A 26,712-nucleotide genomic window follows, 5' to 3' on the forward strand; every position below is an offset into this window, starting at 1 on the left:
GGGTGTATCTTCATGGAATCGGGCAGTTCGAGACGGTACGCGTGGGAAGAGATCTTTTTAGCTACTCGGTACGGGCCTAGATTCTTCCAATCAAGCTTCTTAGATGCCCGTTGCGTTCGGATGTTACGCGCGTCTAACCATACCTCGTCGCCAATTTCGTATGTTGGCGCAGGTAGGCGTTTGCGGTTCGCGTACTCTTGCTGTAGGGCTTGAGCCCATGTCATTTCTTCACGGATGAACTCAGTAATGTCGCGCATCTTATCCACCATCGCGTTCACCTCACGAGCTTGGAGAGCTTGGTAGGCGGGACGTGTCTTGTTGGTAGGCGGCTCGAAGCCCATTCGGGGATTCTGACCGTAGCAGGCCATCATCGGGGTTACTCCAGTAGACTCAGAGACGGTATTATTGGCTTCGAACTGAGCGGTGGGGAGCCATTGAACCCAATCGTCTTGTTGATAGTTCGTATACGCGCGTAGGACTTGTTCCATCGCAGCGTTAGCGTTCTCTGTTTGTCCATCTGTCTCAGGATGGTAGCCGGTTGAGAAGCGCGGGTCTATCCTTAGTTGAGCACACAGCTCATCATGGAAAGCAGATACGAACTGTCTGCCACGGTCCGAGACTATCGTATCAGGGAGGCCATGATTACACCAGACGTAGCGCAGGAACATACGTGCTACGTCGGAAGCCTCCATCTTATCGCAGGGGATCATGTATCGGTACTTAGACAGGCGGTCTACTACGACCATGATGTTCTTGCATCCTTCGGATTCTGGCAGGTCAACGACGAAGTCGACAGAGACGTCTGCCCAACGTCGTTCGGGTACGGGTAGCGGCTTCAGCAGGCCGTGGTACTTCTCACGAGAAGCCTTCGAACGTCGGCAGACGTGGCAGCAAGAAACATAACGGCGAACGGTCTCAAACAGTCGGGGCCAGTAGTATTCCCGCTGGATTAGTTCAAGTGTTTTCCCTCGGCCAGGGTGGCCTCCTGATGGGGAATCGTGGACTGTTCGCAGGATCTTGATCTTAAGTTCGTCGCTGTCAGGTATCACTAACTTGTTGCGATAGTAGAGGCGACCCTCACGGTCTTCGCAGTCACCAAGTGTAACTGTCTTAGACCGTCGTGCGCCGTCGCGCAGCAGCTTCAGCGTTTCTCGAATAAACAGGTCTTCAGGTAGCCCATCGCCTGTAGGACGGTACTCATCGTCGATGATCTGCTGGATAGATCTATCTGTCTCTACCAGTCTAATTGCTACGGGTTCTCGAAACAGGTCAGGACGCAGTAGGGTCTGTTTCCGAGCTTGTCTCGCTTCCTCCTGAGCAAGCTGGTCCTGAGAGCGACGGGTAAGAGCGTCAGGCTTCTCACCGTGCTTGCCGGGTCGGTATGTAATCGTAAACTGGAATCGTGATAGGTATTCAGACCAGCGGGCTTGACGGTGGCTCAGTTGCTTCGTAGTGGCGAAGTACTGCAGGTTCTTATGGTCGCTGAGCACGTCGATTGGGAAGGCAGCGCCTTCTAATTCTGGTCTCCACTGTTCGAAACAGCGAACAATAGCAAGTAGCTCCTTGTCGTAGATCTCGTAGTTGTTCTCAGCGGGGTTCATTCTTTTCGAGTAGTACGCGACCGGACGGAGGACGCCGTCAGGTCCAGATTGGGACAGCACTCCTGCTGTAACATAGTCGGAAGCGTCGGCTTCAATAACAATTGGCAGGTCTGGGTCGAAGTGTCGTAATATTGGTGCAGTAGTGAAGGCATGCTTCAAAGCATCAAAAGCCTTCTGGCAGTCGTCATTGAAGAGGAACTTAGTATCCTTCTTAGTCAGCGCTACTAGCGGAGCAGCTAGGTAGGAGAAACCGTCTATAAACCGTCGGTAGAAGTTTGCGAAGCCTAGAAATGCTCTGATGTCCTTAACGTTGTTTGGGTACTCCCAATTTACAATAGCTTGCACCTTCTTCGGATCCATTTGTATTCCGTCTACTCCAACTACGTAGCCAAGGTAAGTCACCTCAGTCTGGTGAAACTCGCATTTGTCTACGTCTAGTTGGAGTCCGGCTTCTCGAAGGGCGTTTAGAACAGATCGTACATGCTCCTTATGTTCATGGAGATTCTCACTGTAAATCAGGATATCGTCAAGGTAGGCCGTGCAGAAGACGTCTAGGAACGGGCGTAGTACATCGTTCACGAAGTGTTGGAACGTGCTCGGCGCATTAGCTAGTCCAAAGGGCATCACTAGGTATTCGAACAACCCATATCGAGTGCGGAAGGCTGTTAGCCATTCGTCTCCTTCAGCAATTCTCAATCGGTTGAAGGCAGCAATAATATCGAGCTTCGTGTAATACTTGGCCTTGCTCAGTCGGCTCAAGGTCTCTTGGATCAACGGGATTGGGTAACGGTTCTTAACAGTGGCGGCGTTTAAGGCACGGTAATCGACGCAGAAGCGTAGTCCGCCGCCGGGTTTCTTAACAAAGATAACAGGGGAGGCGACTGGGGAGGAGCTTGCGCGAATGAATCCTTCGACAGGTGGTCTTCGAGGTACTTGCGCAACACTTTGAGTTCGTTCTGAGACATGCCATACAGTGGGCCGAACCCGTGCTGTTTGCCGGGTATTAGTTTGATCTTGTGGTCGTAAGGCCGTCGTACAGGCAGCTTATCAGACTCTTCTCGTGAAAAGACGTCTATCAGGTCATGATACTCCTGAGGAACTTTCGTGAGTGGATCGGTGTGCTTCTTCTCAGTTAGTGCCTTGTCAATGTCGGCAATGCTAACAGCACAGATTTCATAGCCTCTTTTGCGTGCTAGGCTCATAAACGGAGCAGCACCTATACAGTAGATGTCGAGTTCTGGCTGCAACTTCGACGAGTCGTTCTGCTCGTCTGTTGGCTGGGCACTATCAGGGTCGGGTACAGGTTCGGGTACAAGTTCGTTCAACTGGCGCTTCATCTTAGGTAGCCAGTGGTCGTGCCGTTGTCGTGGCACATGCTTAAGTTTTGGGTTTTGAGGGTAGGCTTCATCATGCCTGTTGTTGCTCCACTGTACCTCAGGAGAGAGAACAGGAGTTCTAGTAGTTCTAAGACAACGTTCTTTACATCGTTGAGCGGTGAAGATTAGTCTTTCCTTGTCGTAGTCTAGGTTTACTCGGTGCTTGTTCATCCAGGGTTGGCCAAGTATTAAATTATGACGGCCGGTGTTCGTGACGTAGAGTCGTATAGATTCGTTGTGATTGTTGTGTTGTAGCTTCAGGGTGACAGTGTGAGACACTTCTCCACCGTCGAGTACAGTTCCAGTAAATCCAGTCGGGTAAATAACGTAGGGCAGCGGGTCTTGACGTAGTTTTAGGTTGCGCGCGAGGTCTCTGTGAATGTATCCAATACCAGTAGCTCCAGTGTCAACTAAGGCTTTAAGGTTACTCTTAACACCGCCTTGTTGAACCGTACAAGGTATTGTAATACAACGTTTCCAGGTATCAGTCTGAGATTCAGACCAGAGTTCAGCAGAGATTCGGTGGGTGCGCAGTCCCGGGGAGCGACTTATCCTCGGGACGAGGCTTTTCCCTTCTGGGATCGGTTACGAGAACGTCGTCCTCGGGATCGCGAAGGTCGCGAGGATCCTGACGAGACAGAACTAGTAGACTGGGTACGGTCGTGGTCACGCGCGCTATAGGATCGGATATGCTGAGTAGGTAGGGGAGCGCTGCAATCCTTAGAGATGTGACCTTTCTGGTTGCACTTAAAGCAGCGGCCTTCCTTAATCCTCTTCTGTCGTTCGGAGGAACCAGCGGGGGCGTATGCTGATGCGTCTATCTCCATTGCGTCGGGGTGGGTTACAGGGTAGCGTCGTGGGCGGTCTGGTAGGAAACGGAGGTTATTATCGTACGTGGATATCAGGTTAGCGTAATCGTTAAGGTCGCTAGGCAAGGCTTCTCCAACCATTGCACGTTGAAGTTCGTGGGATAGAGAGTTCCGGAGGGACGCGATCAGGCCAATCTCATTTAACCCAGTGTCAGCAGCTAGTCGTCGGAATTCGGCGAAGTGGGAGGTGAAGCTGCGCTTTCCTTGACGGAGTCCGCTTAATCGACTAAGAGCTGTCAGCTCCTTGTTTGGGTCTCCGTAGGTAGCTTCAAGAAAGGTAACAAGCTGGTCTACATTATGGATATCCTTGTCCATAAGCGGGTCGATAAGAGCTACTGCGTCCTTCTCAAGTCTAGAGTGAGCGTATAGCAGGCGGGATCTTTCGTTCGGGTATCGGTCTGCGTTTCCCTCGAGCTTGTACCTAAGCTTGCGGACGAAGGCAGGGAGGTCCTTTCGTCGGCCATTGAACAGAGGCGGGTCAGGCAGACGGTCGGTTCGGGGAAGGTCCTTCAGGTTCGCGTTGGGCGGCGTCGCAGGATTCGAGCCAATTCCAGATAGCTCTTCTAGACGAACTTGATCTCCCTCAGCGCTGGTTCGAGTAATGGCTGGGGTAGCAGCAGGAGCAGACCTAGTCTTAATAGACTCAAGCTCTTGGCGAAGCTCTAGAATCTGTTGAGAGTGTCGGTTTTCTTGTTCAGCTAGATTGGCAAGTAGTGCTTCGTTGCTAGCTTTCAATGCAGCGGAATCAGCTTGGATAGCATTTAGCTGATTCAGGATCAATTGCAACGCGTCAGGTTGCCCTTGAGTAGTCATAGTGGTGTGACGCAACGTAATGTCACAAGACGCTACGAGCACGTGTTTAAGAGCTTACAAGAAGCGTTAATTGTAGCTACGTATAATATCTAGTGTAATACAAGACGTTGCGTAAGGAACAGAACAGAATGCAAAGCGGTGAAAGATATAGCTAGGGCCGTGCGCGGCGCTCAGGCCTTAGCTGGCCAATTAACAGATTTCGGGTGGACTGGCGAGCCACCCGAAATCTGTGCGTTCAGGTGTTAGGGGAACCACGGTGGTTACCGTAACAATACTCTAGAATTTACATTATAATTAAGGCTTATTTACAAGAGAATTTAGCGGTATGTAGATAGCTTACTAACTTTAATAGTTAAGGCTATTAAAAAGCTTATAAAAGGGGCAGAGATAATAGCGCACTCTCTAGTGTTTATAACTAAGTGTAACGCTAAACTTAAAGCAGCTAATAAAGCAGCTACATAACGTAAATTATATAAGAGAAAGCGTATATAGAAAAAGAGAACTCTTATAATTAGTAAAGAACTTTAACTAACAACTCTAAAGGAGTTTAGAGCACGTAGTAATAGAAGGAAAGTTAAGAAAAGAGCGCGTATTAAAGTAGGTAAACTGTCTTAAAGACGCTATAGACGCTATAGCAAGGCTAGACACAACTTACGTATATGTTAGTAAGATGTAGTAGAAGTTTCTAATTAATTTAGTCTATTGCGATTTCTAATTACAGTTTTGTACAGTCCTGCACTGTCGTGTATAGTCGTGGTTTTGGTAGGGTCTTGGCAAAAGCCGGCCACTCGCTTGTCCCGGCCACTCGCTTATCACCTACGTTATATCTAATTATTTAATGATCTTACTTATATTATTAGATTAAGGCTATATAACGTGCTCAGAATTTAGTTAGGTATCAGCAAAACTGCGTCACTCGCTTGTCTGCGTTACTCGCTATGTCTCTACGTAAAGTAAGATTATAAGCATTCATTTATAGAAGCAATAATAGGCGTAATTGTACGCCTAATATAATATTGGTATGTTTTCCTTACTTCTCGATCTTCTCCGCGAACCAGCTAGTAAGATGCCGAACAGTTGGGTGACTCCAGAAAAGAGTAGGCGGCACCTTGACTTTCAAGACACTCTGCAATTGGTGACGCAGCGTCACTGTTATGACACTATCGACGCCCAATTGCGCTATAGCAGCGCGCGGGTCCACCTCGTCAGCACTTCGCAACATTAGGACTCCAGCGAAGATGTCTCTAATTTTCTGTTCCAACCATGTCCTCAGGTCAAGGTCGTTCGTAGGTATCCCGCCTCCACCTGCGGTGTCGCTATTGATATCTCCCTCTGCAGCACCAGATGAGGGCGCGATTGTTCTTATTGCGATGTCGTCCAAGATATCCACGGGCAGCGGCTTACCTTCAGGAAAGGCTAAGCTCCGCAGCACAGCACCATGAGCTAGGTCAAATTTACCAAAATGCTCCCAAGCTCGAAAGGCCTCCTCAGGCGTGACGTCGCTAATGCCCTTGCTGTGCAGCTCAGCGTTGATGGACCCAGTACTTGCTGCCATACCCAGGCCACGCCAACTAGTCCACTGAAAGGCTACGGTATTGTCTCCAAGCGTGCGCCTATAGGTAGCTAAGGAGTCAAGGAAGGCATTCCCGCTGGCATAACTGCCTTGGCCTGGGAAGCCGAAGAGCTGACCGCACGAACTAAAGAGGACAAGCCAGTCAAGCGTTTGCGGTGGGAAAACGGTATGCAATGCCAACGCCCCAGCAACCTTGGGCTGCAGCACGCGCGAGAAGGCCTCAGATGAGGCATTCAGAATGAGCTGGTCTTCGAGCGTGCCCGCCGCGTGGACTACACCCAGCACCGGTGGAAGCCCCAGCCTGTCTAATTCGGTTTTTAGCACTGCCGCTGCGTCTGCTGCACCTACGTCGACCGCGAGTGTGTATACCGTTGCTCCGCAAGCCTCGAGTGCCAGAATCTTGTCAACAGCAGGCCTGAGGCCGCTGGATGAGGATGTCTCGAGCTTGTCCCACTCACAGCGCGCAGGCAGTGTTCGTCGTGATACCAGCACCATCCGCCGCGCCCCCTTCTCCACGAGCCAGCCCGCTACCTCAAGCCCGAGCGAACCCAGTCCGCCCGTCACTAGATATGTACCTGCCGCCTTAGGCAGCAAAGAGGGAGGTGGAGAGGAAGAAGAAGAGGTAAGGGGATCATACAATCTCTCACGCGGCAGCGGTTGCAGACGAGCAACGCAGGGGAGACCGTCATCCATGCAGATAACGTCTTGGCCGTGGACGTACGTCATTGCGAGCATGGGAAAGGTCCGATTGCCGCTAAGATCCTCGTCATCTATTAATGCCCCCCATTGGTCAGGGTGCTCAGATGCAATGATACGGGCGAGCCCGTGGAGCGGAGCATGAGATAGCGACGTGGGTGTTTCAGCAGTTGACACGGCTGTGGTAATGGCGAATACTTTACTTCCACTTCCGCTTGCAGAGGTGGAGGTGCTACCGACGGCGTGCTTAGTTAAGATCAGCAGCTCCGAGAGGAACGTCTCGGCTTTGGATGGTACGTCAGCGAGAACTGATACGGGACCCGGACAGTATATAATGGCCGTATTGGTGGCCAGTGATTCAGCGACCACTTCTGCCGCCGACTGTACCCGGGTAGCAGTCACGTTCCTGGCTCTACGCTCTTTTTGCAGCTGTTTCCAGCGCCAGTCAAGGGTAGCCGGGTCTTCTGATACTAGGATGAAGCTATCCCATGAAGCTGCCTTGCGCGAGAATAGTGCGGGCACCCAGGCGATGTGGTGGACAAGGCTCTCGACACTACCGCCGACGCCTGGGGTGCCCTCGATCTCGGAGAAGCGCATCGATTCAAATCTGGCCAACACTCTTCCCTCTCTATTGCACACGTTGACATGAATTGCGGGAGCTCCATGTTCGCAGGCCTCTTCTACGTAGAGATAGCAGGTCTTGGGCGGCGGCACCCCGTACTCTGTGAAGAACTGTACCGTCTCAATTTGTGCTGGCATCCGTAATTTTGGTCTGTCAAAGAAGATGGTAGACCCCACAGATGTTGCGGCGTCGAGAATAGGGGCCCATGAAGAGCCATGCCAGGGCAGTTCGGTACCCTCTGCGACATCTGGCGCAACGTCAACATGAGCAAGCATTTGCTTAAGGTCGCCAAAGTGCTCTGTGACAGCCCAAGGGAACCCCATGGCCGAAACGCCGACCTTGTGTAAGTAGTCGATGGAGAAGTTAGAGGGTAAGACAGTACCGATTCGCCGCTTGACAGCCTCGATATTGATGTAAGGCGCCACGCTGGTATTTGACTGAGTTACACTCCAGCGACCCACAGTATGGGTAACCCAAGACTGTTCTTCAGAGGTACTGCTTTGTTGCAGCCGTGAGGTTATTTTGATACTGTCATCCACCAATACGACCTGGACGTCTCGTGCACCACTAATGGCTACCGGGACGTGCAGGACAATGTTGGACAAAGTGGAAGCCCCCGTGGCGTGATGGAAAGTATTGATGAGCACGGCAGCGGGCACTATTTCAGTGCCATGGAGCGGATGATCGCCTGGGAATGGCTTGGTGTCATTGGTCAATCTGGTGGTGTACAAAGTCGTCTTGGCTGCTGTCCCGGAAACGGGGGTCAACTGGCCTAGCAGAGTGTGCTTGTCGACGTCGTGCGCGAGGCTGCCCGAGCCCAGCGATCTGCCACTATGCACCTTTCTCCAAATTGGCTTGTGCACCCACTGTGTCCCAGGCACTCCCGGTGCCCATCGACGGCCAAGAGACCTGTTAAAGTCGATGGTTGCGGCCTTTGTGTACAACCTACCGATAGCTTGCGCCACACAGGTCTCCGGACACTTGTGGCGGCGAACGGTTGGGATTACTGCGAACTCTTCGTTCTCAATCCCATCATCTATAATGGTCTCGTGGATTGAATGGGACACAATTGGATTACTGGAAACTTCGAGGAATAGCCGGAACCCGTCTGAAATGGATGCCTTCACGGCGGATGTGAGTAAAACGGGACTAATCATGTTGTGAACCCAATATTCGGCGTCTCGTAGGGTATCTGAGCGTGGGTCAACGTCGGAGGTCGAGTAGAGAGGTATCGTTGCTGGCCGAGGCTGAATATATTTCGCTAAGATCTCCCTCACTGGTTGGGCCAGCGGACTCAGCATTCCTGCAGAATGGAATGCAATGTCGGTGGTCACCCTCATTGCCTCGATGCCTCGTTCTTTGAGTTTCTCAACATATATCTCTGTGGCTTTGACCCTTCCGCTAATGACGCAAGCGGAGGGCGACGAATGGATCGCTGCAACAACATCTTGCTCATGGTATAGCTCCGTCTTCACTTGATCAAAGGGCAGATTTACAAGGAACATAGCTCCGAGACCTTTGACTTTGGCGTACTGACCAGCTCTTCTAGTGACAACCAAGGCACCTTCTTCTGAGGTAAGGCAGCCTGCTGTCACCGAGGCGGCAATCTCCCCCACAGAATGCCCAATGATGGCACCAGGACTGACTCCTTCTGACCTCAACAAAGCCACAAGTCCCATTTGGAAGACATATGTCAAGATTTGCACCCGATCGGACTGGTCGTAGTCGTTCCCACTCTTTCGGAACGCCATGATAGGGGAGAACCCAGCCTCCGCTTGCACGATACGGTCTAAGGGCTCAACAGCGCTGTGGAAGACGGGATTGTCAACCAGCTGCCTAGCCATTTCGTTCCACTGAGCGCCATGACCGGAGAAAACCCAAACGACGTCTTTCTTTGTACTGGGCGCAAGCGCATTGCCCTGGGAAACCCACTCGCCGTTGTTACCACCTTCGGCGAATGTTTTGAGCACTTTCGCTGCCTGCTCTACACTTGTAACAGCAAATGCTGCTCGGTACTCATGGTGAGCGCGGTGGAGAGCAAGGGTGTTCGCAATTGACCTCAAATCTTCACCCTTCCCTGGACCCATCAACCACCTCGCCAGCAAGCCTGCCTGCCCATCAAGTCTTCTTCGTTGTGGGGCCGAGACGGCAAGCGTAACTGGCACGTGAGCGGATTCGCTGTACTGTTGGTTCATTGTAGCAAGGCGAAACGAAGACTGCTCGATGATAGCGTGGGAAACGGTGCCCCCATATCCATATGAACATATGGCCGCTCGGCGCGGATGTGCCTCCACCTCCAGCCAGTCGGAAACCTCTTGCACGACTTGTGTGCCCGAGTTTTCCCAGTCAACCTTAGAGTTGAGCTTGGTGAGGTTGGCCTGCGGCGGAAACTGCGTCTTGTTCAGTGCCAGAACAGCCTTAACGAACCCTATTGCTCCCGCACCTGCTTCGAGATGGCCGACATTTGGCTTCACTGATCCTATGTTCACCGGCTTCGACCTGGATACACCGTAGACCGCCGATATTGCGCTGACTTCAGTCGGATCCCCCAAAGGCGTCGATGTCGCATGAGCCTCAACATACTCTACAGTCGCAGGGTCAATGTTTGCTTGCTTAAGGGCTTGTCGAGCAACAAGTTCCTGTGCCTTCGCGTTCGGGGCCATAATACCGTTCGTCTTGCCGTCCTGAGCAACCGCAGAGCCCTTGAGAAGAGCAATGATGTTATCTCCATCTTTTATCGCGTCCCGAAGGCGCTTTAACACAACAACTGCGGCACCTTCTCCCCTTCCATAACCATGTGCATTGTCATCGAAAGACAAACACGAGCCATCAGGCGATATAGCACCAGCTTTATCTAATACCCGCGTCAACCCAGGCCCGCAAAGCGCATTTACGCCACCAGTAATAGCGATTTTCGACTCTCCACACAAGATTGCCTGGCGTCCATGGTGAATCGCCACTAGTGAACTTGCGCATGCCGCATCAACCGCCGTGCTCGGGCCCATGAGGTTCAATTGATATGATATTCGATTCGGTATGCCGCAGTACGCGGTTCCTATGCCTGTCCTGGGGGTTAGAACGGGAATATCCAAATCGCACAAGGTGTAAGTAGACCAATATTCGTAAAAGAACTTACCTAACCAGGGCTCGATATTAGGCAGGTCCTCCAACAGCAACTTTCCGTAATCATCAGAATTTACACCCATAAACACGGAAGTGTCAGAGCCGGAGAGCTCCTTGGGATCTATGCCTGCATGTTCAAGCGCCTCCCACGCTACTTCGAGAGAGACACGTTGCTGCGGGTCCATCTGCTCAGCCTCCTTAGGCGAGATTCCAAAGAAGTACGGGTCGAAGTCCTCCAAGGCATCCAGATAGTATCCACGAGAGGTTGTATTATCGAGCGCTTTGATGTTGCGGACGTCACGGTGGCGGTAGGGTTCCCATCTCATAGGCGGAATCTCGGACGAAGCGACTCGTTTCGCCAGAATGGACTCCCAAAGTTGTTCCGGGCTGTGGTTTCCACCGGCCACACGGCAGGCCATTCCAATGACGGCTACATCGTCAAGTTCGGTCTTGGACGGGTCAACTTGCGATTCTTCATTTGTAAGTATCAACACTTACAAGTTCTCTGAGCTCTGCTTCTGTTACTGAGCTAGGCATCTCCACTGGGCTAAATGAACCAGAGGAGCATTGATTTGAATCTGGACTCTCCATCGTGACGTTAGGCCTGATGTCCGATGAGAGTTCCCGACGAAGGATAGCAGACTTGTCTACAACCAATTTCAGCCTTCACTTTCAGTGTGGAAAATAATGCCCAGATTGAATTGAATGATTCGAGTAGGGTAATTATACGGCAAGCGATCTTGAATGTTAACGAACTGATTGCGTCGGGTACGTATTTGAACCGGAATCCTCAAATTGAATTATTGGTCGGCAAGTCTGAAAGATAGAGTCCTAAGTAAGCTCCCAATCATCCATGTTGCTATCTTGTTCGAAGTCGAGATCAACAGTGGACGATGGTACTACGTATCAACTGCCATCCTGGCTCGCGGACTTCCCAGACAAGGGGGATTTCAGTATTCAAAGTTGTCCGGATCATTTCGGAAGGGCCTCGGGAGGTTTCCCAGACAACGAGTGTTTCAGTATGTAAACCTTTCCGGAGCATTTCAGAAGTAGACTTCCCCTAAAGTCAAATCGCTGAACAGAAGTCTAGTAGAGTTCTTTTGAGTCTCTTTGTTAGAGATACCTTCATGCTCAACAACTGTCCTCTATCATGTCTGCCTGTCGAGCCCACACGAACAACATGCCAGTTTTCAGTCTGTTCGTCCCTTGCCATAACTCGGCCGGAAAGATGAGAATTGTCAACTAAGAACGCTGCGCCATGCTAGACCGACAGCACTTCGTAACCTGGATATCTCGCACAGTTTGGGCGGCCTATTAACTACCGAGTTTCTTGAGCTCCCGCCGGGCCGGTGCTTCCACTTTCGCCAAACTTACAAGTACACTGCCGAGGAGCCTATACCCGAGAATCTGCGAAAGCTAATTGAGTCGCCGATGCGGCCTAAGAGCCCGCTACTCCACTTTCACCAACTCCAGACAGAATACTCTCGCATTGAGTCAGGCGTCATGGGCGTCGAAGCTCAATGACGTTTACAGGACAATCTACACGGAGGATCGGGATGTTTCTGTTAAGGCCGGCAGCGTGCACGGCTTCTATATCCATCCGGACTCTCCAGGAGAGATGGCCGTGCACCTGAGCGCATTGGGAAGCGGTATTGGATACCAGCTCGACCGCATCTTCTCTGAGAATTGGTACGGTCATTAGCATGACGCGCTTCTACAGGAGGGGCAACTGAACTTTAGAAGCTTCCCAAGTCAAACGCGCGAGAATTTCCTAAAAGCAAAGCATTCCCCACGTCTCAATATAGATGGCGGGACTCTACACGCTGTTCTATAGCGGGAGACAAGTATCGTAGAATAGCTTGCCGCAATAATGTATAAAAAGAAAACAAAGGTGCGAAATTCTGTGGCAGGAAAATCGTCATCAACACTGAGAAACACCTCTTAAACATCGTAATTGCCCCCCTACTCCAGATCGCACGCAACTTCGAGCAGAAGCCGAGGCACGTGTCCAAAATGACATTTGGATCTCCGCACACAATCTTAGTCTGGACCCATGTCACAGTTCAATTTAGGTCAAGAAATGCTAATCGCAATTCCACGTGTGTATGGGGCTTGCCGATTCGGACGACGGCCAGGGTGCCGGTAGCTAGAATGGGGCATCCCTAGGTAAACATTCGGCCCGGTGAGGGATCTCTTCGGCCACGTCAGGGATCTCTTTCACTTGGCGATGCGATCCGAGCGAATAGATCCGTGCCAAGGCCGACCGGTACGCACGCCCCTGGTTGATGCGATAGACTCTATGAGACCCCCCAGGTCATGCCTGGTAACGATCCATTCTGCCACACTCCTTTGCGTAACACACTCGTTAACTTTGTTTTCTGCCATTCATTATTACCATGCATCTCCAAAAGCGCTCGCTCCTTAGCGTACTTCTGACTGCCTCGCTCGGCCTTCCATATACCCATGCCGCGCCGATACTGGACTCACTCGTCAACCCTTTCCTGGACTCATTAGGTTCGATACTGAGCGGCAAAGGGCTAGTGCAAGGTTTACTTGGTTCCGTCGAAGGCGCTATTGGCGTGGAGAAGACTTACGACTACGTTGTCGTAGGCGGTGGCACCGCTGGTAATGCAATTGGTGTGCGCCTCGCTGAAGCGGGCTACTCGGTCGCTATCATTGAGGCTGGGCTTTACTACCAAATCGGAAAGCCTGTTCTAGGCTCCACACCTGCCGGTGGCATCGTGGGAATTGGTGCCAATCCTCTGGACTCCGATCCTATTGTTGATTGGGTGTTGACTACGGAGCCTCAAGCGGGTGCGGACAATAGACGAGTGCACTATGCGCAGGGAAAATGCTTGGGTGGCTCGTAAGAACCTCCTGTAACATGACAAGTATAACATTTCACTAACGAGACCCTCCATGCAGTTCTGCGCTCAACTTCCTGATTCACCACAGGTAAGGAGAGTCCTCTACGCTACTCATTTTCATGTATTAATCGTTTTCCAGAGGTACTGAGGGTTCATACAAAACCTGGGCCGACGCTGTGGGCGACGACAGCTACACGTTTGCCAATTTTGAACCCTACTTTAAGAAGGCTGTCACCTTCACCAAGCCGAACGACGCAATACGTGGCGACAATGTGACTACGCAGTACGATGAGAGCGCCTTCGAGACACCGGGAGGACCTATTCAGATCGGGTACTCAAACTATGTCTCCCCGTTCTCGACCTGGATGGAGAAAGCTCTTCACGCAGTCGGCTTGAAGAGGACCAGCGAATTCGACAGTGGCAAACTGATGGGAACACACTACACCCAAACTTTCATCGACGCGAAAGAGCAGACGCGAAGTGCATCAGACGAATACATTAAAACAGCGCTCGACAATGATAAGCTCGCCGTGTACGCAAACACCCAGGCCCAGAAGATCCTCTTTGATGGTAACAAGACCGCGACCGGCGTAAGGGTTCAGTCAACAGCCATAACCTACGACATACATGCATCCAAGGAGGTCATCGTTTCCGCAGGCGCCTTCCACAGCCCGCAACTACTCATGGTATCGGGCATTGGTCCAAAAGAAACTTTGGAAAAGTTCAACATCGACGTGGTTGCCGACCGCCCTGGCGTAGGCCAGAACATGTGGGATCACATCATGTTCGGGCCAGCGTACGAAGTCAGCTTCAACACGCTCGACAACACCCTACACAACCCCGTCGCGCTGGCTGATGCGCTGGCCGACTACACTCTCAAAGGCCAGGGCGTGCTTTCTTCCAACGTCGTCGAGTTCCTCGGCTGGGAGAAACTGCCTCAAGAGTTCCGCCAGAACTTCGCTCAATCCACCGTCGATGCCTTGAACCAATTCACCGACGACTGGCCGGAAGCAGAGGTAAGCTTCCTCGGTTCTTGATGATAACAATGAAGGACAAACACTAACCACAAAATTTGATCAGCTTATCAGCGGAAACGGCTATATCGGCGACTTCTCCCTCCCTGTCCTTCAACAACCCCTAGATGGCAAGCAGTACGCCACGATCCTCGGAGGCATCGTAGCACCCACGTCTCGCGGCAACGTTACCCTGCAATCGGCATCCATGAGCAGCGCACCTTTGATCAACCCCAACTGGCTCACCTCGCCTGCGGACCAAGAACTCGCCGTCGCGCTCTACCGTCGCATGCGCCAGATCTGGAACTCGGAAACTATGCAGCAAGTTGTGATTGGGGACGAATACTGGCCAGGCAAGGAGAAAGACAGTGACGAGGAGATCTTGGCTGTGGTTAGAGACAGTCTGATGACTATCTGGCATGCGTCTTGCACGTGTAAGATGGGAAAGAAGGATGATGACATGGCGGTCGTAGACCCCAAGGCTAAGGTTTATGGTGTCCAGGGCTTGAGGGTTGTAGATGCGAGTGCATTGCCTATTCTGCCACCGGGTCATCCCACCAGTACGATTTGTAAGTTTTCCATGCGGAGCTCGGGGGTCGTGTGGACCTCTGCTAACATTTGCGTAGATGCGCTCGCGGAGAAGATTGCCGCAGGCATTGTGGAGGCTAATCAGCGATAAGAGCCTTGTGACAGGATGAAATGAGTCGTGAACATGGCGGAAAAGGAACAGAACAAAGGCCTTCTACTGTCCGTTGGAAGATGACTTGAGACAGGAGCCTCGGGTAAGATGTCGACTTTGAGAGCGTGTATTATTACTTTCTGTCCCCTTTCTTAATGTGTATATTTAACGTAGCGAAGCAATGGATGGGTCACCCGTGTGACAGCTTTCATCATGATGAAGAGCTTATGAATGGAACCAAAATAGCTAAAAGTGAAATCAAAAAGCAAATCAGATCTTGTTGTCGCAATCTCGTAGTGTGCTCATGTAGTCAGCCAGAGGACGTCGGGCTCCGGAAGCAGAAACTGGTTTCCGTAACAAAAGAAGGAAGCGAGACGAAAAGACTAGTATATACGTCCTTGCCCTTCTCAGTGCGTCTCTCTACAAAGCGAGCTTGATCGTCTTGCCCACACTAGGCGTGCCGTTGGCGTCGATTGCGAACAAAAGCCAGTATCCAGGCAACGCGACTCCTGGGTCGCCCGGGATAGTAACAGTGTAGCTCGTACTGCTGCCCGACATCGTTAATGCGATCCTTCTTTGATCTGTGTTGACGGTATGAGTGGCGGTGCCAAACCTCACCAGCGAGAACTTGGTAACAGCCGCAGTTGTGGTGACGCTCAAGTTTGCGCCCAATCTGACAGTAGAGGCTACAGTGCTTATGACAGGACGTGTGCGTCTTGTCCCGTCAGCGTTCAGAAGGTAAGGCGGTACAAAGATTTCGGCGTCGAAGTGATTGTTGGCACCGCAAGAGCCGCACAAGCCGCCGCCGCCAACGAACACGGTAGCATCTGGCATGAGGATTGCTACGGAGTGGTATGTCCTTGGAATTTGCATAGGGTTTAGCTGTGTCCATCTTCCAGTAGTGGGGTCCCACAGCTCCGGAGTCAGCTGCGCCGTGTCGTCGTTGAATGGGTGTAGTCGCGATTGTCCACCGGCAATAAAGACTGTTCCGTCGGGCAGCACAACACCACCCGCGAAACCACGCGGATATGTCATAGACTGAGTCTTGGCGACAGTTGCGGTTGTCTTTGGTGCACCTATCGTTATGACATAGGCACTTGTGCGTCCGTCACTAAGAGGCAACGAAGTCAGCACTGTCGCGTGATTGATGCAAAAGGCGTTACATACCTGTTCTCGTAGTTGGCAGCACCTCCTGCAGTGAGTATCTTTCCGGCTGTGGCGTCGAACATTACTGCATTTCCACACATGGCATCCCCGTCATCTAATCGATTACCAGCACCCGTGGTACTTCCAGATCCGACAGTATCGTACCAATTCATGGTGATCGAAGGACCAGCTTGAAAGACCGTCTGGTTCTTCCATCTAAAGTCGGTCAGCAATAAAGTAGAGATAATTATTAGGCGCGGTAGTTACCCAAAGAGCCAAGCATGGTTATCCGAACGATATACGCCTGCAGTATCAGCTGTAAGCATAGGGCTTACGAGAGCATTCTGTAGCAGGGCCCAAGCATTTGTAGTAGCGCTGTAAATCTCTCCATTCTTCCCGCCCCTATTGCCGCTCCATGATCCGCCGATATTGAAGATGCGTCCGTCAGAGCACGTAGCGGTAGATTGGTACCCCCGAGCGATCCGCATGTCGCTTCCTGGGGTCCAAGCGTCACTAGAAGGGTCATAGATGCTGGTCTTTGCAGCGTCGCTGCCCCCCGAAACGATGACACGGCCGTTGAAATCCAGGGAGATTCCTGGGCAGAACATGTCGTGTTGTGTGTTGGAGACCTGAAGCTGACTCGACTCGCCCGTAGCAGGATCATAGATTCCTGTTTGGGTGAAGCCTCTGGATCCGCCGAAGTTGTCTTTTGCGAAGGCCGACCACATTAGTACCTTTCCATTCGGGAGCAATGAGACAGCTGCTGGTACAAGCGGGAAATCCACAGTCTTCTCCCACAAGCCTTTGCCTGCTACTGGCGGAGCGTATGCTGTATCTTGGAAAATGTTGATCTCGGCAATGGTGGTCCATTGGTTAGCGGCACTTTGAGCTTCCGAGGTAGCTGTGATTCTGACATATCGTGCCGGTCTAGCGACGAAGGAAGTCTTCTTTGTTGTCGCATCGTTGTTGTATGTGCCGAGAGCGACGATCTGCCAGCTTGTGCTGTCCGTACTAATCTCGATCTTATGTCCCCCAATCCTGCCATTGGCGTTGTCGCTCGGGCGTGGCTGGAGACTGACGGCGTTGATGTTATAGGATGCTTTCATGTCCACAACGATCCAGTTTGGTAGAGTGTCGACAGGTGTGGGATCATATTTGGAGTGCCAGAACGATGTCGCATTTCCATCAAGCGCTTTAGAAGGCTCATTACCAGCTTGAAAACTGTCCGACGTTGCGGTCCATCCCGAACGGCTGATAGCGACAGAGACAGAGTCAACTAAGCCCGCTAGGATGAGCACGGCGATATAAATCGCTGATAGACTGGACCTGAAGCTCATGTCGAAGAGCGAGAAGTGTAGGCAGCGGCTTTGTGCTGATGTGAGTCTTACTGTAAGGAAAGCTTAGAACTTATAGTCTTTGACAAAGCCATGGCGGCATGTCAGCTTAGAAGACGCTGAACTCTATTTCTGACGCTTCCTCAATCGTGATCATTCATCTCGCACTCGCAAACGCCATGATGCCCGTCTAGCTTAGCTTATAATAGCACTGTCCACGGTTGATGCGGAAGTCCAGCTCCGCACACGCCCAAGAATAGACATGTGGAAGATATCGCCAATCTACGAGGCTGACGGACTTGACGCATCGCGCACACAAAGACTGACTTCCACGTAGATAGTACCTTCCATTGACTAGCATCTCAAGAGGCTACCTCAGTGATGGGCTCAGCTTGGCCCGCTCAAAATCGGTAGTCCGTATTGGCTGCATGATATATTAGGCTGCATGCTAGGTGCGTGCTCAGAAACCTGGAAACGAACGCCACAAGATGTCACCGGGTACCCGGACATCGTATTGATCATGTCGATGATGGAATCGTGAATTGTTACTGCTATGGGAGTAAGCAGGCGCCATGTCCAATATTTGCTGCATACAGGACCATCTCGGCTAAGCGTTGAGGGTGGGGCGGGATTCGGCTCGAATCGCTGACCGGGAACATGCATGAACGCCTCCAATGAACATCTGGACCGCTGAGCCCGTGCACTAGTCGGGCATGGCGTACCCTCGCCTTGCCGGCTCAAACACTGAGGCTGCAGTCCGTCTAGTCCGTCTGATCCAGTGAGAATTCAAGTGGAGGATGCTCTTCGTAGTCTTCGCTGTCAGTCGTTTCCCCTTCGCTGTCGCTCATTTCCTCTTCGTACAAATCTATCAAGTTGTATCTGGTTCCTTGGGTCTGACAGATGACGTACGTCTGAATACGGAGAAGTATCGCCATCTTCGCCCAAATTTCGTCTATGTTCTTCGTGAAGAACGATGCAGATGAGCCAACTTCGTCGCGACACGTCAATGTGATCCTCCGAAAAGCCGAGGGCAGCTTGGTATGATAGCCTAAGGCCAAATTGGTATGATCTTCTATTGGGGGCACGAAGCCCGCTACCCAGTCGTCCATCTCTGATTGGGGGTAAAGGATCTCCAACGTCTCGAGTTTTGGTGGCAAATCTTTCGGCTGGCAGCAGTCTTTCGGCCAAGCCGCTGATTCCGCATTGAAAATGAACAACTGTGGGATGATAAGATGCTTGAGGTTGGTGAAGTGTTCAAACGATCTCTTCTGGTTTGTCAGCAATTCCAGCAGCCATTCTAAATCCGAGTCGTCATCAGTTATTTCATGCGTGATTGCAAGCGTTTCTAGACTATCTCGCATGCTATCAAGTTGATCTATGAGATAGCCTGCATCAAGCTGGGTATCCCGATCGTCAGTGAGATGATAGCTGTCGTTGATACTGCGCGAGCGAATGTCAGCAGAGGCACCGTACATGATGCACAAACAGACTCACAGCTGCATTTTGAGACTTAGCAGCCGCCTGCAGTCGAGAGCTTCGAACAAGTCGCTGAGTTGAATTTCCGCCTTCTCGATCAGGGGACGATCAGCAAATTGTATCGAGACACTTAAAGCTAGATGATGAAGGTTTTCAGCGCCCTGCAGACACCCACGACCGTTGAGACGCAGGATGGTACCAATGGAAATCGTTTTTAGATCAAGGCTTGTAAGACTCTCGTAGTGAATGCCAGACTTCAGCAAGTGGGTGTCGCTCGTAGTCAAATGCCGAAGCGTGCTCCAACCGTGAATGATGTTAGCAGGGGCGAACATCCCCCCAAAAAGCCCGGAGATGCATTCGCCTGATGGCGGACCGCGATGATGATCTTTCACCCAGACTTCAAGGTGTGTGAGGTTGGGAAGCAGTACGAGCAGCAGTCCAGCAAATCCCGACTCTATTGAGTTTCGGATGGTCCGATGCCAAGGATGCGACGTAGGATGTCCCATCTGTTCCAGCTTTGCCAAGCTTCGCATGCGTAAAGACGCGAGGTCGAAGTCCTGCTCTTCACAGAGCTTCGCGACGTTCTTGCGAATTGTCCCAACGCGCAGGGTTCTGATCTTTGCGACAAGGTCTGTGCGGTCCAAGAGAGTACGCAGCAGCCGCAGAAGGGAGCTCACCTTGGGGTGACATCCACATGACATGAACAGCTTCACTGCGGTGTAAAGGGCCTCTTGGGCGACAGAGCGAAATCTGCGGGACGTGAGGCACAGGTCCTTGAGGGACGTGGGTGCAGCTGAGTCGGGAAGATAAGAGGCGACCTGCAGCAGTAACTCTTCCGGCAGCTGGTAGATGGGTGGGTCATCGTAAGGCGTCAGAATGGACCTCATACTTAGAGTGGTGGACGATAGCATAGCAGACTATGTGATATTGATGCTCTGCTCAGTGGATTGCGCGGTTTTCGGTTTCGCGAACAAGCTCGCTCTCGGTTGACTGTAGCAAAGACCTTGACGGTATCAACCATTCCGTATCATCCGCCACTCCGCGTTGAATACCTTCGACTCCTTATGAGGATGCTGGTCAGTTAGATGCCGTTGAGAAAAGCACTGTCGTATCTTGATGCTGAAGTGCGGCGCTGACGTGCCAGACGGGTGACGGTTGTAGATTCTTGAAATTGCGATCGCGGGATGGTGCGACACGGTGACGTAATCACTCAGAGATGGCGGGCGTACGCACAAAGCTGCGAAAGTGCACGCCAAAGAAAGTCAGCAATGTTGAATCTAGGTTGAATACTAAGACTCTAAGTTTAGATGTTCTTCTGTGCCCTCTTCTCCCTCAACCATATCTTGAGCAAGAACAGCAAGCTCGTCACTACACCCATGCCGCTCAATCCGACGCTAACATACATGGCGCCGCGATAACCGTTCAGTTCATCCTCTTCCGTTCTTCCGCCATCGTTCACATGAACCTCCACTGTTCCTGCGATGCCAACGCCAATACTGATGCTGTAGTTCACGATTGTGTTGACCAAACTCGCCGCCATACCTTGGTGCTTCTTAGCGACGGCATTACTCATGATCAGCGTGCCGGCGGGAAAACTCATATCCATACCCCATGGAATGACGAGCGTGGTAACAAAGGTCTGCGCCCAGTAGATCTGGTTGATCGGGAGTGTAGCGACGAGAATATTGCCTGCCAAAAACGCTAGCATGCTGATAAGCATGACCCACCCTGGGCCGATGCGCGAAATGACACGACCAGTGGTGACAGCAGCGATGAAGCCGGAGATCACGACAGGGCAGAGATGAGCCATTGTGAGAAGCGGAGACTCGCCACGCAGCTGCTGGAGGAATTGGATAAAGTAGTAAACCCAGATACCTACAACTGTCGTTAGTCATGCGCTCAAACAAAGGTATCTGGATAGGCAACTCTTACCGAAAGCAGCCCAGCCACATGCTATGCAAGTCAACACGAACGAGACATCCGTGCTGAGAGCATCAAACGGGATGAGAGGCTTCTTGGCGACTTTGATCTCGATCCAAAAGAAGAGAGGAAAGAGAAGAAGGCCGATTATAAGCAAGACGTAGATGTAGGGGTGTTCCCATCCGAATCCAGGCGCTTGATTCCAGGCAAAGTTGAACAGGATCATGGCGGTAATGCCAACAGTTGCGCCGAGAAGATCAAGCTCACGAATTCGCTCCCTGTGCGAGAGATTGCGAACTTCCGGGTCGAGCGGTACTGAGGGAAGGATAAAGATCGACAAAATGGCAAGGCAAAACAGCGCAATGCCAAACGTCCAGAACGCCCACGGCCACCACAAGAGCGCCCAAAGACCAGCGAACGCGCCCCCAGCTATGCCACCACCTATACGACGTTAGACAATATTCATTGGAGAACGGAGAGATACATACCGGGTGCGCATGCTCCAAACAGCGAGAACACCATATCCTTCCTCTTCCCCTCGTTGTATGTCGCGCCTAATAAGCCAAGCGCATTGGGCAGTAATATCGCCGGTCCTATACCTCCCAGTACACGCGAGAAGATGAAAAGCACTTGGCCACCATTTCCTTCGATATAAACGCTGCATCCGGCTACTGTCATCCAGATGCCGAACCAAATATAGCCCACAATCAACATGTTCTTGTATCCGAACAGATCTCCACAACGGCCCGACAACAGAATGAAGGTACCGACTGTCAACGAATAACCCGCAATCAGCCAGGACAGGACACCGGGGTCGGTGATACCAAGATCGGATCCAATGATGTGCAAGATATTGAGAGTGCCTAGCAGACCCGCTTGTGTAACGAACTGAGCCGAACAGAGCAAGCCAACAAAGAAAGCTTCGCGGAGTGGAGACATGGTCTCTGCGATTGACTTCGTCTTCGCGAGTTCCAGGTCCTGCTGCTGCTTGGAAGCATGTGCAGAGTCGGCAGAGTTGTGGCAGTCTATGTCTTCGTGGGAGTCACTGTCGTCAAAGTCCTGGTCGGAGGTAGACGAGAGCTTCTCGCCTGTTGGCTCCAAAGAGCCTCTTGATTCCTCCATTTCGAGATGGTTCGATGGCGTGACCGAGGAAAGCGCCTGCTGGAGTAGGTCTTCTCGAGACTAAGGTGAAATATTTTGTTATGGCGAAAGATCGTGAATTTGAGCTTGTGCTGAATGGACTTCAAATTCTGCGCATATGTCGTTTTGACTGTACGTTCCGAGATGGTACCGCGATGACGACAGTGCTCGTCGATTCTCAACGACGCGTCTTGAGGCAGAGGCAGGGGATGTCTGCGTAAGAATGCTAGTTCGCGATTCGCATATTGTGTAGAAGTATGTGTGCGAAAGCGATGACAGCGCAATGCGCGTACTAGTTTGCCGCTCATCGTTCCTGACATTACCCTGAGCAATCTTCAACGTTCTTTACGTGAGCGCGGAATTGCGCCTGTCGGGCAAAGAAAAGCGGGTTCGCCGAATTTCAACCGCTGTCAAAGTCAGGATCTGATAACGCGCACAGACGTTTTTCTTCGGGAAAAAGCGGATCTGCATTCGCAGCCGAAGATCTAGATTCGGCAGCGGATTTATGAGCGCTTGTGATGCTAGGTAAGCCACATAATAAGCATGTGTAACAGGACTGCGGAAGGCGGCCGTTTGGAAATTGTGCGAAGACCGCTAAAAACATTCATCCGCAGGCACAAATGCGCAAGTTTCGCCGTACGATGTTCACGCAGGATTATGCGGATATCTACCGTCCCTTAACCTCATAAACCCGAACTCCCAGAAGTTTCCAGACGGCCCAGCTGTGCCCTCCAACCCAGATCGGCCCACCTCTCCAGAGAGGCAGCACATCGTCTCTCCCCCGTCTCCTCTTAACGACAGGCTCCTCCCACTCTCCCTGCTGAAATCGCTCGACATCATCCCTCCTAACAGTGTGCGTCCGCGCACTAGCTGCCATAGTACAAAATCCGACCACATGTCCCTGATCGATCTTGTGCTTCAGCCAGCCCTTGCCTTTGTTCTCCTCGGGGCTGTTGTTGAGAAGAGACAGAAGCTCGGTGCAGGTATAGTCGGCTTTTCCCTTTGGTAGATTGACGGAGCTCAATTGAGTGCGATGCGCTGACGCTGGAATCTTATCGACGATGATGGGAGACCAGAGAAAAGGAAAAGGCGCGTACATGAGCCGAAGAGATAGGCTCAGCAGGACTGCGACCGGAAAGTCGAGGCCGATTGATACGCCTGCGCGGAGGGCTGATCCAAAGGTAAGCCTGGGTGGGGATGTGGGCGTCGAGAAGAAGAGGAGATGTCTCTGGAACGCGGAGTAAGTGGAACGAGACATGATTGCCACTATGATACCTGCTCTAAGGCCCGCGAGGACTTGGGATCGTTGTGCAGATACATCTCTGCGCGAGAAAAGTATGGTTTCGCGTGTATAAGTCATGACGTCACGCGCGTCCAATGCACCAGTGCACAACGTGATGATGTGGAATGGGTCGGTATCTATGAATAGCTTGCCTGGAGCGTATATAGATATTACAGATCCCATGATTCTCGTATACGCATGATTGCAATTCTCATATTGTCGTGACTATTTTGCCATTGATTATAGCATTACCAAGCTTCCTACAACCGCAGCAATAATCGCACTGCCCAAAACACTCGCAGAGAGACCACCGGGTGCAGCCGCGGTGTAAGTAGGCATGGGCATTCCTGTGCCGGAAGGTTTACTTCCATTGCCAGATGTGCCGTTACCAGCTAGATCTGGGAACAGATAGCTCGTGTTGGCGTCGACAACGATCCAGTTTCGCACCAAGGCTGTTCCATTCATAACTGACTCCCACTGCTCCGCCGTGCACTGTCCAGGGTCAAGAACGTAGCATTGTGTGCCTTCGTCGACAATTGGTTCGTTGGTGATGTTGAACACGTCACTTGGTCCTTCTGTGGCGTAGTCGGGGGTCTCGGTTGTAGAGATGTTGCCGGTGCTGATGTCGCGGTTGAAAAGAGCGCGCGTAAAGATCCTGTACGCAGTTTCAGGCTGGTAGGCTGGCACCTCGTGGCCAGCTTCGTACACCCGTGTGAAGGATAGATTGCCGTACTGACGCACTTGCCCACCGATATAGGTATCATTCACGACAACTGGCGCATATCCGGCATCCGCGAATGAAGTGGCATTGTCGTAAGGAATGGCGAGGGAGAGCAGTTCACCGCCGTACCCTGAGCGTTTCAGAATATTAGTTCATATCTACATGCAATCTTCTTAGGGTAATACTGACAATTGCATGCATAGTCTCGGTCACCGTATAACAGCGTGACCTTGATACCCTCTTCGAGAAGATATGCGAGATCTTCCTTCCAGCCTGGACGTGGATAGTCGCCAATGCCTCGGAAGGCTCGTGATACAGCCGAGTTCGATTGAGTCCAGTTGAGAGGTACACCAAGTCCCTGCTGTACATGTGGCTGATTGAGCCAGCCTTGATACCATGGTGGGGGGAAAGCAGCCGCACCGGGTGCAGAGATGTCGTAATAGTTGAGGTCGGTGTCAAAATAAGGGTCTCGAATCGTCTCAGAACAAAATGTTTCTGCGGCCTCACATACTTCATTGACGGTCTCGTTGTAGCCTTGGTTTGTGGGGTCATATACAAGACTTATGTTGCGGCATTCTTCAATCTGATCGAGACAGCCTCCTTCCTTGTATAGGTTGTCGAGCACTTCCTCATAGCGCGACTCGTTGACAGCCTTGATACCGTAAGTGTTGTTGTACTGCATCATTGGATAAGCGGGCCACTGGACGTAACGATCAATGCAGCCATTGATAATCAGTAGAGTGTCGAGATGCAGGAGATGTGTCTGTCCGGCCCCGCTCCACGTCCCATTCTCGATCTTCTCATTCTGCTCCTGGAAGTAGGCCGCGAAAGCCGGTCCGTAACGACCTCCGTAGGACTCGGTCGCGATGGAGATCCTGTCATCGTTCGGCTTATGTTCCGGGAATTCCTGGAACCAGACCTGGGCGAAGTTCCAGAGCGCTCGTGCCGAGTTCTCAGTACCACGTGTGGTGAGATTGGAGTTTTCACTGGGGTAGGTGCCAACATAGAAACTGTTGTTCTGTGCTGGGACAGGCCCATTGCCAAAGTCTACAACTTCAAGGTCGCCGGTATCCAGATTGGTGGTGATGTTCACCAGGCTGTCATAACTCATGCCAACCTGAACGGGCTGGTCGAGGTAAAGCATGTTGACTGTGTTCGTTAGCCGTTATGCTCAATAGATCAACTGCTGCACTTTAGACTAGCTCACCCTCGTTGTTCCATGACCACTCGTTCAGGTAGGTACTGTTGGAGTCGGCACCAATGAAACATGGTCCGTTTTCACGCAGGAGTCCCACAAAGGAACTGGATCCGGGGCCACCTTGGTGGTGTCAGTCCACATTGCAGTGAGTACTTTCCGAACGGCTTACCATTCATCCAAATCGAGAGAGGCGCATTGGCAGGATCCTTCCTCGATTCAAAGAACCAAAAGTAGGTGTTGATCTCATATGTTTGGTTCTCGACACCGAGATCGGCAAGTGCTCCAGCTGGAAGATGAACATAGCCGGAGAAGCTTCGGACGCCTTCTGTGGTTTCACATAGGTCGGTCTGGTGGTAATTAGCGAATGACCTCAGAACTGCGCGAGAGAGTAGCCTGCCTCCTTGTATGAAATTGTAACACCCTCATCAAGCTGCGATTCAAGGACAGTCACGCCCTCTGGTGTCGGAGGAAACTGAGCGTTGACAACCCCACTCAAGAGTCCAGCTGCTCCGAGAAGGGACAGCCTGAATGCAACCATTATCGCTATGGTATGAGGAGATCAAGCTCTCCGGTCTGCTGCGGGCAGAGGCTACGGAAGTACCACAAGTGCCAACTTTATACAAAGTTCTTGACATTGGGGTACCTTGACTCATATGCATAACGACCATGTACAAGCCTGCATGTGCCTGCATGTCAGATATTGAGCTTCCTGGTTGAGCTATAGCGCATGTATCGCCGCAGCGGCACCGACCCTGAGGCACCCAGTTCATGACGTCGAATGGCATTCTAGCGACGTGATACGGGCGGGGACAATGCAGGGCCAAGGCTGCCAAGGAGGCTTTGCGTCACTTGTTTATTCGGTAACATCTTAGTTGGTCGGCTACCGGTCGAGGAGAAGAGTAGGGTCTTTGCTGTGAAGCGTATGTGGAAGGTGATGAGGGTTGCCGGCGATAAGAAGCCAATGTTCCGGAAATGGCGGGGGAGCTTTCCTCGGCTGTGTTCCGCGCTCCTCCAGCTTGTCGAGCCGTCTGCACGCAGCGAAGATGATGATAGCCAAGCCCTCGTCGACATACAAGCAACTTAAGCAAGAAACGGCGGACGACTGCCAATGCCACTAACTACACTGGGAGTCGGCGTCTGATTGGAATATATGCCCAGATGATTCACGTTGTCCAGGTTACAGGTGGGTAACGGAAGAAGTGGAACTTGGTTTCGATTTTGTCTCCGAAGATACTCGTGTACAAGAGATGTAGTTGCTGGTAG

The 26,712-nt window shown here is 51.7% G+C and overlaps 7 protein-coding genes across 7 annotated transcripts; 1 reads left to right on the plus strand and 6 right to left on the minus strand.

The window, feature by feature from the left end:
- Positions 1-5,689: 5,689 nt before the first annotated feature.
- On the minus strand, positions 5,690-11,264 carry BKA58DRAFT_422200 (6-methylsalicylic acid synthase; the record flags this gene model as incomplete). Its single annotated transcript, XM_046172820.1, has 3 exons — positions 5,690-10,611; positions 10,687-11,122; positions 11,172-11,264. The coding sequence occupies 3 exons, from the start codon at positions 11,262-11,264 to the stop codon at positions 5,690-5,692; spliced, it is 5,451 nt and encodes a 1,816-aa protein (XP_046023118.1).
- Positions 11,265-12,979: 1,715 nt separating this feature from the next.
- BKA58DRAFT_205134 (choline dehydrogenase) lies at positions 12,980-15,442 on the plus strand. The gene is made up of 5 exons (XM_046165916.1): positions 12,980-13,539; positions 13,599-13,628; positions 13,680-14,556; positions 14,621-15,122; positions 15,180-15,442. Exons 1-5 carry the CDS (start codon positions 13,070-13,072, stop codon positions 15,230-15,232), a joined length of 1,932 nt encoding a protein of 643 aa, XP_046023119.1. The 5' UTR covers positions 12,980-13,069; the 3' UTR covers positions 15,233-15,442.
- Positions 15,443-17,808, minus strand: BKA58DRAFT_205140 (uncharacterized protein). Its single transcript, XM_046165917.1, has 3 exons — positions 16,646-17,808; positions 16,400-16,594; positions 15,443-16,343 (listed from the first exon to the last, which is right to left on the minus strand). The coding sequence occupies exons 1-3, from the start codon at positions 17,713-17,715 to the stop codon at positions 15,653-15,655; spliced, it is 1,956 nt and encodes a 651-aa protein (XP_046023120.1). The 5' UTR covers positions 17,716-17,808; the 3' UTR covers positions 15,443-15,652.
- Positions 17,809-18,473: 665 nt separating this feature from the next.
- BKA58DRAFT_412616 (uncharacterized protein) lies at positions 18,474-20,075 on the minus strand (the record flags this gene model as incomplete). The annotated part of the gene is made up of 2 exons (XM_046172363.1): positions 18,474-19,152; positions 19,207-20,075. The coding sequence occupies 2 exons, from the start codon at positions 20,073-20,075 to the stop codon at positions 18,474-18,476; spliced, it is 1,548 nt and encodes a 515-aa protein (XP_046023121.1).
- Positions 20,076-20,368: 293 nt separating this feature from the next.
- BKA58DRAFT_470770 (major facilitator superfamily-domain-containing protein) lies at positions 20,369-22,600 on the minus strand. The gene is made up of 3 exons (XM_046175201.1): positions 21,597-22,600; positions 21,121-21,549; positions 20,369-21,063 (listed from the first exon to the last, which is right to left on the minus strand). The coding sequence occupies exons 1-3, from the start codon at positions 22,228-22,230 to the stop codon at positions 20,492-20,494; spliced, it is 1,635 nt and encodes a 544-aa protein (XP_046023122.1). The 5' UTR covers positions 22,231-22,600; the 3' UTR covers positions 20,369-20,491.
- A 132-nt stretch (positions 22,601-22,732) lies between these two features.
- On the minus strand, positions 22,733-23,607 carry BKA58DRAFT_388031 (uncharacterized protein). The gene has a single exon (XM_046170614.1). It carries the CDS (start codon positions 23,504-23,506, stop codon positions 22,916-22,918), a length of 591 nt encoding a protein of 196 aa, XP_046023123.1. The 5' UTR covers positions 23,507-23,607; the 3' UTR covers positions 22,733-22,915.
- On the minus strand, positions 23,608-26,395 carry BKA58DRAFT_388033 (Alpha/Beta hydrolase protein). The gene is made up of 5 exons (XM_046170615.1): positions 25,847-26,395; positions 25,619-25,796; positions 25,459-25,569; positions 24,441-25,400; positions 23,608-24,381 (listed from the first exon to the last, which is right to left on the minus strand). The coding sequence occupies exons 1-5, from the start codon at positions 25,985-25,987 to the stop codon at positions 23,771-23,773; spliced, it is 2,001 nt and encodes a 666-aa protein (XP_046023124.1). The 5' UTR covers positions 25,988-26,395; the 3' UTR covers positions 23,608-23,770.
- Between the last annotated feature and the right edge of the window lie 317 nt (positions 26,396-26,712).

This window comes from Alternaria rosae, assembly GCF_020736505.1.
Source record: "Alternaria rosae strain MPI-PUGE-AT-0040 chromosome Unknown BKA58scaffold_7, whole genome shotgun sequence".
Taxonomy (NCBI): domain Eukaryota; kingdom Fungi; phylum Ascomycota; class Dothideomycetes; order Pleosporales; family Pleosporaceae; genus Alternaria; species Alternaria rosae.